This window comes from Antennarius striatus, chromosome 13 (genome assembly GCF_040054535.1).
Source record: "Antennarius striatus isolate MH-2024 chromosome 13, ASM4005453v1, whole genome shotgun sequence".
Classification (NCBI taxonomy): Eukaryota; Metazoa; Chordata; class Actinopteri; order Lophiiformes; family Antennariidae; genus Antennarius; species Antennarius striatus.
Genome location: NC_090788.1, coordinates 20,551,811 through 20,565,134, shown reverse-complemented (window position 1 = coordinate 20,565,134; position 13,324 = coordinate 20,551,811). Strand labels below are relative to the sequence as shown.

General features: G+C 41.4%; 2 protein-coding genes across 9 annotated transcripts in view; both read left to right on the top strand.

The window, feature by feature from the left end:
- Positions 1-50: 50 nt before the first annotated feature.
- LOC137606630 (uncharacterized) lies at positions 51-4,208 on the top strand. The gene is made up of 8 exons (XM_068331970.1): positions 51-210; positions 986-1,071; positions 1,627-1,891; positions 1,982-2,098; positions 2,499-2,529; positions 2,642-2,697; positions 3,198-3,229; positions 3,332-4,208. The coding sequence occupies exons 1-8, from the start codon at positions 120-122 to the stop codon at positions 3,719-3,721; spliced, it is 1,068 nt and encodes a 355-aa protein (XP_068188071.1). The 5' UTR covers positions 51-119; the 3' UTR covers positions 3,722-4,208.
- A 375-nt stretch (positions 4,209-4,583) lies between these two features.
- The window catches only part of fnip1 (folliculin interacting protein 1), a 33,212-nt gene continuing 24,471 nt past the window's right edge, over positions 4,584-13,324 (top strand). For 3 of the 8 annotated variants that reach the window (XM_068330592.1, XM_068330594.1, XM_068330591.1), the window contains exon 1: positions 4,584-4,756. In XM_068330592.1, coding sequence (XP_068186693.1) covers positions 4,665-4,756 — 92 coding nt within the window. In that variant the 5' untranslated portion in view covers positions 4,584-4,664. Of the gene's footprint in view, positions 4,757-10,151; positions 13,052-13,324 lie in introns of those variants that run through there. The other 5 variants (XM_068330596.1, XM_068330598.1, XM_068330599.1 and 2 more) reach the window with 5 other exon arrangements.

The window sequence follows — 13,324 nt, the reverse complement described above, 5'->3', positions numbered from 1 at the left end:
GTTGTCGGTTGCGTCGCGCGGAGGTGACGTCAGTCCCAGCTGAAGTTTAACGGGAGCTGCACGGCTGTAACGTGGATGACATCATTCTGTTAGCCGGGGTCCATCCATCACACTGGGACATGAATCGGAGGAAGCGTGGAGGCGGGAGGGGCAGCGGACCCCCACGCAAACGAGACACCCCCGTGAAATCAGGGACGACCCGACGTGACAGTAAGAAACACCAGATCACGTGTTGCTTCAGAGCCCAGTTCACTGCTGCTACAGGATGTGGGTGAAACAAATCACCCACATCTGTCTGGTTAGAATATACCACATCAGAAAGCAGTGGTTTATTTTATGACCAACTTATCCAAATATGAACAAGGCAGTCAGAGACTGCAACATCCCGCGACGCCCCTGAATTCAAATTTTTACCTTGACCTACTTTCACCTACTTCCCCCAGAATTGTGCACCCTAAAAGATACAAAAGTGGTAAGTTGACATTGACCTAGTTTTACAAAAGTGGTCATCATGACTTTTTTGTGCCTGAAAATGTTTTTTGTTTTGTGATTATATCTCATCAGCTTTCAGAGATGTGTACCTAAAAAGGTATAAAAAGTGAAAATTTGACCTTGATTTAGTTTTTTCAAGGTTGTGATCAAATTTTCATCCCCCTGCCTCCATGAATATAACGCCTTTTGTTTCGTCTTTTTATCTTATCCGGTTCCGGAGATATGTGCCAAAAAATGTACAAAAGTTGAAATCTGACCTTGACCTAGTTTTCTCAAGGTCATCATCTCATTTTCATCCCCTTTGCTGCACGAGTAATGTGCTTTTTCTTTTATTGTTCTATCTGCAACGGTTGTGAAGATATTTCGTGGACAGACGGACGGACGAACACACATACACTGACAATTACATCACCGCTTTGCAGGATGCAACATTTCCTGGTTCTTGAAGCTAAATTAAACTCCATCAAAGTGTTTTTCCCCTTAAACTTGTCAGAATACAAGAGATTCGTGGTGAACCCGCGTCTTGGAGCACTACCAGAGGAACCTGAGGTGATGAGTGTGAAAACCAGCCCACTGGTGGTGAGCAGCAAAGATAATGGGGAGACATTCACTCACTGGAATGATAACGTTTATTGTTTATTTGGGTGGGGTGTGTTGGATTAAAATATTAAGCTTTTTATTTGTTTTCATTATTTATAATGCTAATTTTAATTTACTCAATGACAAAACAAAGACGTAACAAAAGTGTAATTTTAAAACCCTGAAAACCAGGGTGTTGCCATACTTCAGTGACCAAACCTTGGAGGTTGAGAACCATCATTAAACCTGTTCTACATATTGAAGAGATGTAGACATTATACACATGTTATTTTCTAATGCTATTTGCATACATCTGATTGTAAAATGAAATAATGGTTTACTCAAATTTGGCCCGAAACAGGAATACACTTCTAAATTGGTTTGATGCTGGCATGTGTGAACCCCCTTAAATTTGATAAAATACAGTTCAAATTCTTGGTGTATTTTTGTTTTGCTGTTTCAACTCCTCCAGTCTGTCGGTTCATTTTTCACATGTTTTGCAGAGGTTTTAGAAACATGTTACGTTCCCCTCATTTCCGTCTTTGTCCTCCACAGATGAGCAGTGAACCTGTCCCCGACAGCGAAGCCTTCCTCCCCGCTCCGCTAGCAGCTCACCCAGCTGTCCAGATGCCTCCCAACACAGAGGATGATGATGTTACAGAGGAAGAGCAAAACTCATCATCGACCCCAGAAAGCAACACGTCTTCTAGGATGGAGTTAGAAACAACTTTTATCTCTGATGATGATGATGATGAAGAGTCTTCTGACTCAGCAGAGTCCACTCTTCCCTCCCCGGAGATCTTCAGAAAGGATCATTATGGTGTGTGTTTGTGTGTGTTTGTGTGCACACGTCCATTTTTTGTGTGTATCCATGAGTTATTCCATTCTATTTGTTATCTTCTCTCACCAGAGAACACGGAGGAGCTGCGTCGTCTCCATCTTCACATCAAAAACTCCACCTTACTGGATGTGAGCCATGCTGAGAGCATCCGCATGTATCATCCCCCCAACCTGTCCTCCATCATCAGTAGGAGTGTTAGACACACACACACACACACACACACACACACACACACACACACACACACACACACACACACACACACACACACACTATCCAGACTTTTGGCCCGTATTGTATGTTATAAGTTGAAATATTTCCAGGAGGTAAGTTGTTTCTTTATTTATAGGGGATTCTGAGAAACTCAACTTTTTATAAATAAAATGTACACATGTATTTACAGTGTATTAACTAAACTTCATCATGGTGTGGTTTGTTTATTGTTCAACTTTATAAAAAATCTGCCGTATTAATGAGAAACTCATTTTTTCTGGGAAAATGTATTTTTACACCAGGAATAGCTTTAGTAGCTTTGTGTCTTAAACAGTCATTGATTGTCCGATACAAACTAAATCTCTGTCTATAGATGCCTCTACTGATGAAGACTGTAAGCGGTGGTGAGTTTTTTTGGTTTTACATATTCCGGATGAGTTAAGATGCTCCACAGCAAACATGCTCACCGTCTGTTGGACAGGCAGTCATTCTGTTGCTTTCTGTTTCTCTTTGAAGCCCACATGAAGAACCTGAACCTCTGACCAAAATACATACAGACTCATTCAAATCAGGTAAGCGTTTTATCTTGAACACGTAATTATCAAAAAAATTAAAACATAAAAGAAGTGTTTATTTGTAACGGAATTAAAGTTAAATGGTGACACGTTCACATATTTTAGATTTATTACATATATCTTTTTATTTCAGTCAGGGCTGACATCATGAAAATCAAAAATGTTGCATTTCAAAATATGAGAACATTTCCCAAAATCAGTCAAAAAATTATTTACAACACAGAACAGCCAAATGTCTGAAAAGTGCATTGATTTATGCACTGAATGCAATATTACATTTAAAAATTATAGTATAAAATTGAGTTTATACTATAGTTGTCACTTTTTAAAGTAACTGACCAAAAATGTGACTTTTCCTTGATAATCAATTTTAATTGGATCCAACAGTACGCTCATGTTGGACCCTACAATGTGGAAATGAAGGTTTTGCTTGAGATTGTATGAAACGTCTTTACAGTGAATGTTATTTAGAATATGGATTTTTCTTCACTCAACAGATAAAGACGTCAAGTGGAAAACGCCTCTAAAAGTAGGGAAGCCTCTGGCCCATACAATGTTATGTTTTGATTAATTTAAAAATAAAAGGGTTTGTGGTCAAGGTCAAATGTATTTTTGTCCCCCTCCCCTCCAGCTCACCAATAGAAGGCAAATTTTGCTCAAGAAGAAGGTTTGGTTCAAAAGCCCCGTGACTGTGGAGACCTGTGAAGCACACCGCACCGCTCCCACCAAATTAAACATCGACACGAACAGGCCAGTCCGACTGTCCAGTCCTGCTGAACGGATCAAACCTGATGTCGACACATCCAGAGCAGGGGAGACCAGTCCTGACGACGAGACGTCAAAACTAACGGTGAGGTTGAACAGGCAAGTCAGAAGGAGCCAGCCGACAGCCAAGTTTTTTGACTTCAACAATGATCATGAAAGAGATGCATTCTTTCAGATGATGGAGGAAAGGTGTGTCAAACTCAGAAGTGCTCCTTCATTTCCTCTCTCGTTTGCTAATATAGAAAATGTGCTGTGACATAGTAAACAGGAATGATGCGGCCCGTTATTTGGGTTTTGTCCTGAAAGAAGTTAAAATCTAGTAAAACAAGTGTGTGATGCTGTTTTAATATCTAAAAAGTTAGTTATTTATTATATAAAGAGTCTTCTATGTGGTTTCCCACAAACAGTTTTTGTGTTTGTGTGATCTTTTCTGTGTGGATGATTTATCTGCCTGACTCTTGCTATTACAGTGTCAACTGTATAAATTTGATCATTCCTGCTCGTTTTTGTGAAAAAAGTATTATGCTTTCACTCCCTCCATGCAGGCAAAGTGTTTTCTGGTTGTATAAATAATTAGACAAGTTTGGTGCGACACTACCACTAGATGTCAGACTTGCATTTTCTTAGGTAGACAGGTGTATTCTGAACATTTTTTTCATGTGAAATACACGTTGGTTATCTGTTTTTCTACTTTTGTGAGAATATGTGTAAACGTAATATGAACATGGAAAATAAAGGTGAAGTTAAAGTGCAGTTTTGGCCCTTGTGTTTTATAAAGCTTAATTTTCTTACTACATATCCAGAAAAAAAATGAATGTACAGTAAATATGAAAATAAACTTTTTTTTTTTTTTACGTCTTTCTCCTCTTTTCTCCTAGCTTGTAAAGAGTTTTTCCAATAACACTTGTATGATTTTCAGGGAATAAATTTCATGCAGCCACGAATCCCGACACAACATCAACACAGCGACTCCGGTGACCACGTGGTACCGAGACAAAAATAACCAGCCAATCAGAGATTTTGTAGTAGAAGCAGCGACTGGTCAGCCAATCAGAAAAATGTAGTGGGTTACCAAGCGGCTCCCGTGACTAATGCCTGTCATATGACTGTGACACCCATGGAGACAGTTACAAGTCTCGAGGTTTGCGCTTGGATTTTTAATTAAAGAGACCTTCTGTACCGACTTTTCCTGGTACAAAATGGCTCCGACTCTCTTCCACAAACTTTTCAACAAGAGAAACGCATTTTCTTCACCGCCTCCGAGATGTAGCAAAGAGGACCCAGCTTTCAGGTAGCTGTTGGTGTGTTTCTGCTGTGTGGTTGTTACGTTAACGTGTTCCGGACGTAGAATGGCGGCGTTTGTGTGTGTCTGAGGGAACGAATGTTTTTCAACTCGCAACCGCTTCTAAAACCGAACGCCGTCCTTCGGTTCCATTCGGAGCGGATGTGGAGGGACGGGTGATCCTGATGCACTAGCTAGCATGGTACTCAAGCTAGCTTTCAGATGTTAGCCGCTGGGTCACGCGCTCGCTCCATGGGTCACGCGCTTGCCGCCTTTCGGGACTCTGCTTTCCTCGTCGTCCAGCGCTTCTTCCGCGTTCCCGTCCAAACCCGTGGGGCTGTTTGAAGGGATGATACGCGCGGATTCCGCAGCGTGGTCCGATCGGCTCATCGGCTCCACCGCTCGGAAGTTGCAGCGAGCGGCGTCCCGCTTCTCCTTTGTCTCATCCGTGTCCCCGCTGGTTTCTGTGGTAACGGCGGCGGAGCTGTGTTGTTTGCTAGGAGCCCACAGACATTCGTGTGTGTGGGCTGCATGAAGCCGGTCACCACCGGCAGCTTGGATCGAGACGCAGGTTCGCTCGTCTCCTCCCTGCATTTGACTTCTTGCAGAGAGGACAGATAGCTGGATGAGCCACGGTGTCTCTGGACCGGAGCACCGACTGATAACCGGCCTCCTGCCTCCGGAGGCAGGCCGGTCTCGGATGCTCAGAACACTTCCGGATAGTCGTGTTTTCAAAGCTGCAGTTGAATCCATGAGGATACAAATGAAGAAGTAGTACAGTAGTAGACTTCATTCATCCCTGTTGGGAAATTGTTTTCCACTCTGTCTTTTCTATTGTCACACATGTGTGTATATGTACTGGCCCCTGCACACGCACACACACACAAGGGGGCCTGTAGGCATGCAAATGGTGAAAGCGTGGCCAGCTACGCCGTGTTGTGCCCGAAGAGAAAGTTGTTTGATTACCTTGCTCAAGGGCACCTCAGCAGTGCTTTGGAGGCGAACACTCATTTTTGGTCCACACGGGCCTTGAACCGGCGACCTTCTGGTTCCCGGGTCAAGACTCAGTGGACTGAGCCACTGCCGCCCCAAGGGTTCCAAGCATTAACCATGACGTCTGAATACTGTATTAGACTACGCAAATTCCACGACAGACTATTTACTTGATTTAAACCGGTCACACAAGATATTAAACTATCAGCGTTTAACACCAAACCAGGTGAATGTATCTGACATTTAACTTGAACAATGATTACTTTAGACAGTTCTTTAATTATTATCCTCAAAACTTTCATGTTCTATTAGGACTATTAGAATTTTAATGACTCATGATTGCATTGACGTGTTGTAAAGCAAATTTGATCCTGTAGTGACAGGTTAGGTTTCTGCTGTTTTTTTAAAATGGATTGATTGGTAAGAAAGTAGATTATGTGACAAATTTTTAAATATTTTTTTCTTTAGAATGTGAAGCTAAGTGTCTGAAGTATGACAACAGTATTTCTTCTAACACACATTGTGGGTCAGGGTCAGATGTTTCAGCAGGGGAGAGTACTCATATGTTTTCAAAGCACTGGAAAATATTGCCCTGGACTTGTCACCCAATGATGGATGTATTTATCAAAGGAGTGGAAAGCTCCCCGCCTTGTAATGGGACAGGCGCTTTGGTCCATATCTATGCCAGTGCATGTTTCATGCTTTTGAATTATATTGTGTGCCCAGCAGTATAAGCTCTCTGTGTGTGAGAGTGATTTCAGTGATAGATCTATACTTCAATCATAGAGAATGCTCCTCATGCCCTGGCATGACTGTGTGGAGGGCACAGAGTAAACATAGACAAGGAGAAAGAGGGATGGATGGGTTACACACGTGGGTGGTATTAAAAACAGACGAGGGCACATGACTTATTATAGTGATAAGTTTATAAATTATGATGGTTTCAGGGTGACTGAAGGTTGATTATTAAAGAGACGATTAGAGCATCTGCAAGTAGAAGTGAGGTTTTGAGAATCTTTTGAAGGTCTTGTTGGATGGGTAAGGGGAAAAGATGCAATCGAAATGGGGGTGGGGGGGTTGTTTGGTCAGACATCACACCAGCAAATTTAAACCCTTAAAGAGAGAACGGGATAAGTTTTGAAGGGCGACCAACAACAGAACTGGAGTCTGCAATATTCCATTAAGCCAAGATTGACTGTTTTCGTTTACACGGAGGCTGATCTACTTCTCTAGTTATTATCACTCAGGACCACTTGTGTGAGAGATGACATCATAAATCAAGTTTGGAATGGTGCTACGATTCTTCTGAAATACAAAATTGAAAACACAGACTTCATTGTCGTTGGAAGGTTGTCCATGTTACATAAAAAGGAAGTACTGGCACATTTTATTCAGAACTTCCTTAAGATTTGATCATTTCTCAGAATCAGGAGAGCTTTACCTCAGTATCTGAAGACCTTGTGCTATGACCCGGCATTCTTTGATAACTAATGGATCAGAAACGGTGCATACTCTGTCATCATGGAAATCACCGCTGTTATGTTATTTATACAGAACTGACTGATAGTATTCTGCAGAGCTGGGAGAGCAGCATGTAATGTGAAATATGTATTTATATTGTTTTTAGTGTATTTGAATTGCATCTGTTGTGAATCTAAAAAAAATTGCAGACAACTTTTTACAATCTAAATATCAGTGTAGTCATCAGCCCGGTGCTGTTGGGAGGTGTTGCCTTTATGTCATGTGCCATTAAAGTGGATTGCTGGTGATGAATAGTCTTTTTAGGGTCTTGTCCAGCAAAATGCATCTCCCAAAGTCTTGTCACGATCCAGCCAAGAGTCCTCCAGAATACCACATAGGGCAACAGGTCAACTGACCCTGGCAGGAAAGCCTAAAAAGCTTCTCCAGTTTCCCTGGCTGTAGGACCTGGTAAGGGACAGCATACTGTACATTACACCCAGAGCTCCTGGCTCAGCCTCCAGTCAGGCAGAGGCCTGATCATTAGCCAGGAGCTTTGTGGTCCCCACCCACAGCTTGACTGCTTGTCCTGGCTGATCCCTCTCTTTGCTGCCTGTTGAAAAAAATTCCTTCTTGACCTGTGCCATACAACTCAATATAACTGTGTTTGTGCTGTGTGTAAGCGAGAATAGAATATACTTTATTGTCATTGTATCAAATACTATGTGTGAAATACAACGGAATTAGAGAAAGAGGATGGTAGGAGGTGGTGTGTAATGTTCATGAGTTCACACATTATTTTGTATGTCCTCAAAGTCCAAATGAGGTTTTTCTTCTAAAATAGGAAAAGTTATTTTATATCTAATAACAGATGTTTTAAAAAAGTGAAAACAAGGTATTAGTTTTAAGTTGTGTCCCAACCCAAAACTCATTTTTTCCCCCCCTGCACATTGAGATTTCAGATCAATTTGAATTAGACACTTCCTTACCTGAAGCTAACACCTTGTGGAAACTCATCAGAATAATTTGTATTGACACTGTTTTGTTGGAAGTTCACAGAAGAAGTTGCGTCTCAGGTTCCTGATTGCCACGGCGCCCTCCGTCCAGTGCGCGCTTTCATAACTTGGTGTGTCATGTGAGGCCGCCATCAATCTCGTGCTGTCATGTTTGCGGGACGATCACATGGCTGCATTCTCATTCACTGGCATAAAGACATGAGCTGGATAAGTGGAGTTCGATAAGATGTGTGCGTGTGTCTGCTTGCCTTACACTCGGTATTTTTGAACTTGTGCATATGCAGAGCATCTCAGTGCAGTGGATTAATGCATATATCATATCTTTGAATTGCCTGGCAGCTTTCTTATGTTTGTGTATGAATACTGCGGGCCTGCCATGGTTCTATTAAGACAGCCGCTGTCATCAGGTTCCTATCTGGGCTATTTTAAGTGGGCGCACTCTGGCTTCTCAGAACTGCAGGGTCATGATAAAGATATAGTTTTACTTGAAAGTTGCACACACATCAAACACATGCGTCACATTCTGGAGAGTGCTATGTTAATGTAATGTCTAGATAGACCTGGATGTCCTTTTACCTTGTGAGGACGTCTGCTCAGATGCTGCCCATGTTAAGCAGACTTTGCAGACCTTTGGGTTGGTTGTCGTTTGTTGTATTGGAGTAAACTGATAAATGAACATATGTTGAGTGTCTTCACAACTTTTTAGCATTCACAATTGCTCACAATCAAGTTTCTTTTGTAATACATAAAGACAAACAATGATGTCTTGATTTGGCTCAAGTTTCTAATGTGTGTCTTTTGTCCCAACATTTATAGTGTGTTTGTTTGCGTTGGGTAAGGTAACTATGACGACAACCTTTATCATAAGTAATATGGCATATTGACTTTATTCACCTGCAATGTAAGAGAAATTTCTTGGAATGACGTGCAACCTTGCTAAGTAAATCACTAAACATTATTAGCACAGACACAGTGTGGGATAGAGTGTCCATGGATTAGCTGTAGGGTGAAGAGTTGGTCGTCTGGGATCCTGTGCGCTGTCTTAAAGTATGATTGCTTGAAAATTGAGTCACACCTGTCATGTGACGGTGTGATCCTTAAAATGAGCGAAGTTTGCTTTCATGTGTACTACTTGCCTCAGATGTGAGGGAAAATTGGACTTTCTGATTTCTGCGTAAGTGTCACCACTCCTGTTCAGTTTCAGCTTGATGATACCCTTGTGATTTTTTTTTTTTTTTTTGGTGTGCCAGTCATACACTTGTCACTGCCTTTCTGTCATGAGTTCCTTATTCAAAAGAAGTTGTTACACAGGAACGTTCAAACGTTGTCATCAGACACCGAGTGTGTCAGTTTCGCCCTCCTCAGGATATGTAAAGGACACCATTCAAAACGAGTCCCTCCAAAAACAGAACTCATTTTCTACATAACTATGTAAATATTATTCTATATCTTGTACTCTTTATGGAGTATTTTTGTAAGTATAAATTTTTTACATATATATTCGGTTATTGTACTTTTGCTTAAAATATCTTTAGGTTTGCCTATGTTGCAATCAGCAGGTACTCAGGTAGTCAGGTGCTTCTTGAGTCATGTGGGCAAGCTCCTCCAACAAGTTTTTGCTAATGGGAGTGCAGTATGATCTTGTGTCAGTGTGACTCCAGGTAAATAGTGCATTGTGTGTAACTACATAAAAATGTGTTATACACATTTGTGTTACACAGTCTATGATATATAGACTGAAAATAGGCCCCTATTTTCAGTATATATTTTCTATATATCACTACACAGGTAAAGCCTATCTCCAGATGGAATGTGTGAGGATGCTTTGTGCTGAAAATGTTTTTACCAGACTGAGCCCCCATAAGGCCACAGATATGAATGATTAGATGGTAGTTGGTGTTCTTATGTCACTCCAGTGATCCATATCTACCAGACTATTGCACCTTTTGCAGGGGACAAGTCATGCGGTGGCACAGAGCGAGCCACAGCTTGCATTTAACAGATCTAAGACTCTCAAACACATCTATTAATTAAATGCATGTAAACTTTAACACATCAGACATTTCATCAGGTGTCAGAGACCAGTGTGTGAAATGCGTAACTAAACACAACTTAGCTTTAAGAGAAGTGAAATATCGTTTTGGCAGCATCGCTGTGAAATGTTCTCTCATGACAGGTCACATCAGCAGTCATCAGTTACAGAGCAGACTTCCCACATGGAAGACTATCCTGCTTCATTGGTGCAAGGTGATAGTGATGTACAGTAGTACTGCTGGTAATGTGGGCATATAGCTGGTGTAGCCATAGGCTGCCTGCTGGTTTTAAGGCAGTTCTAAGAGAAACCACTGGCACAGAAACATTTAACCTGGATGGTGGTCAGATGTTCCAGTGGCTCTGGAAGGCTGATGTCAGACTCACTGCTTTTGTTTCTATTCCACTATTGCAGACGCCATGTCCCTTTGTTAAATTATTTTGTGTCATGGATGCAGGGATTATGAAATATAACACTCATGGTTGGGTTTCCCAGTACATCACAGTGGACACCTGATGTCTTGGATGTAATCTTTATATTACCCACGTATAATTCATGATCATTCTCTGGACACACAATTGTTGTTAAGGTGTTGTGTCTCTTTGTGATCATATGGATTTAATTGCTCTATGTTTGACAATCACGACTTGGCAACTTATTGATCAATTAGATGTTTGAAATCTTGCTCTCTTAGAGTGTTGGTACGTCCTACTGATTCACAGGTCTATATCTACTAATTGACATACTAACTCATAAAGGTTGAGTCTTGTTTGCACAAATGGAGTGAGTATGTCAAGGGAATCGAAATGGCTCATATGGCCTCTTTATATTAAAATAATCAGTCATTAAGTAATATTCAAATGATGCTGGAGCACATGGACACATGCAAATAAGGGGAGAGAGAACAAAAAGAGTGGGATCAGGAAACGGCACAAAGAACTCCCTGCTGTCGCCCTCTCATCACAGTTTATGCGTTTGGCGGTCCAGGCACGCTGCTGTTGCTGTGTCTGTGCTGTCCAGTGCGCACTGGGCTCCTGCGATCACCTGACAGTCTCATGTTGTTGTGTGAATTTAGTTCACTGCTATTCTTAGACCTGCTTTGGCTAGGAGAGGAGAAGAGAGAGGAGAAAGGGAGAGAGCTTTGGAAAGACTGGCAGACTCACAATGATACCCAGGTAGGAGTCGGTAATATTTAACCAGGTATGTGTGCATCCAGTGGGTATGTTAGTGTTGGGGAGACGAGACTTGCAGACAATTTTGTGTTGTTGTTTGTGTAAAATTTTGTCCAGACTACTAGGGTCTGTTGTCTGCTGGCCGTAGTTTAAAGCATCACGCATCGTGATGATGACCAAGATGATTTATTTCATTAGAGGTCAATGTTATGTACTGAAGAATGCTTGTTTGTGTGCAACAAAAAAGTGTATGGGAGATTTTGATTGTAGTTAGAGTCGTCGGTCAAATAGTTTTGTTTTTTTGTCAGAGCGAATAACCTGTAAGTCACTGAATAGCCTGAATACCTTTAAGACAGTGCTTATTGTCTTGAAATGTAACACGATGAACCGTTTCCAGGGATTTCCTGTGAGACCAGCAGGTGGTGGAGAGAAATGAATACATTTTTGGTTCAGACAATGGAGGTTAAAGAAGTAGTATGGAGTCATGTGCTGCTTTTATGAATGACTCCTCTCTTCTGTCAGCGCTGTGACTGTCACAGGCTCACTGATGGCATACTTCCTCCTTGACTTTCACCTCGTCTTTCTCTCAAAAGTGTATGGATATTGTTGTATTTCTCTCATCTCATCTTCATTCTCTTTGTTATCATCCACTCTTTAGTTTGTGCTGTACTTTCTCTTAATTTCTTCATGTATCCTCATTTTTTTGTTCTTTGTGCCAATTACATTTCTCTGTCAGAACACCATCTTGGTTTCTTTCCCTTACTTTTTAAAAGATTTTTCATTCTTTGCTATTTCTTATTCTAAATAAGTGTTCTGTCAGCTGTTTTGGCTTTCAGTCATGTGCTTATTCCTCCTTCCCAGCATCTCTCCCTCTGTGTTTTCTCTCTGTTTGGTTTTAAACAAAGAGAGCTCTGAACCTGTTGTCGACTTATGCAGATCTTCTGTGGCTTGAGTCTGATAACAAGACATCATTTTATTTTTGCATCAGTACATGCAGATTTGACCGGCTAATGATCAAGACAACGTAATGAGTACTGTTAAGATTATTTTCTCTGACCACAGTGTCAACCAAACCACACGATGATGCGCAAAGCTGAACACATTGAATGCAGGCAGACCACAAGTTACCATACTATGAGAACCACACCCAACAGAGGAGAAAAGGATCTGCTACACGATACTCAACAAAAGACCCCACAATTGGAAGAAAAATGATTTAGCAAGTTTTTGGTTTTCAAGTTATGCCAGATGTATTTCTTGTGAAATATTTGTACGAGCTTACACAAGCTGTCAATAGTGAATCCCACCTCACAGAAGCAAAACGTTTGTTGTTTACCACCTTTCTTAAGTGTCATTGAGGTAAAAAGACACTGCACAGATAATTGTTGAAAATGTTTGATTTGGTTTGATAGTGCTAGACAGTTGGCTTTCTTTGTTTTTTAGATACGTGTCTACTCCATAATATTAGGAAAGTAAAACCCCGGGAAACAGACAGTTAGAAATTTGTTTGGGTGACTCTTTGAGAGTGGTATCTGTGGTGAGAAAACCAGTAATATCCGAGGGATGCAGAGAGAACCTGCCTCGCTGGACTCCAACCAGACCCTGGATCATCAGCGTCAGTGTCCACCATTAGGTATGATTTTGTCGCATCCTGTCTCAGTCTCCTCCTCAGGCCAACCCATAGCCTAATATTTCTTACAAGTGGTTTACTGGGCTTGCGCTAGCCATTTGCCACTTCGCCATAGGCGAATTTACTTCGCCATAGGCGAAGTAAATTCCAGATTGGCAACGGGGTCTCACTGTGTAGCCACAGTGGCGTTCTTATTTTTACAGAAAAAAAGGCTAAAACTTACAACTTTTTTCCCGCTAGCGCCACTATTTCCGCTGGCGCCACTCGGTGGCGCCG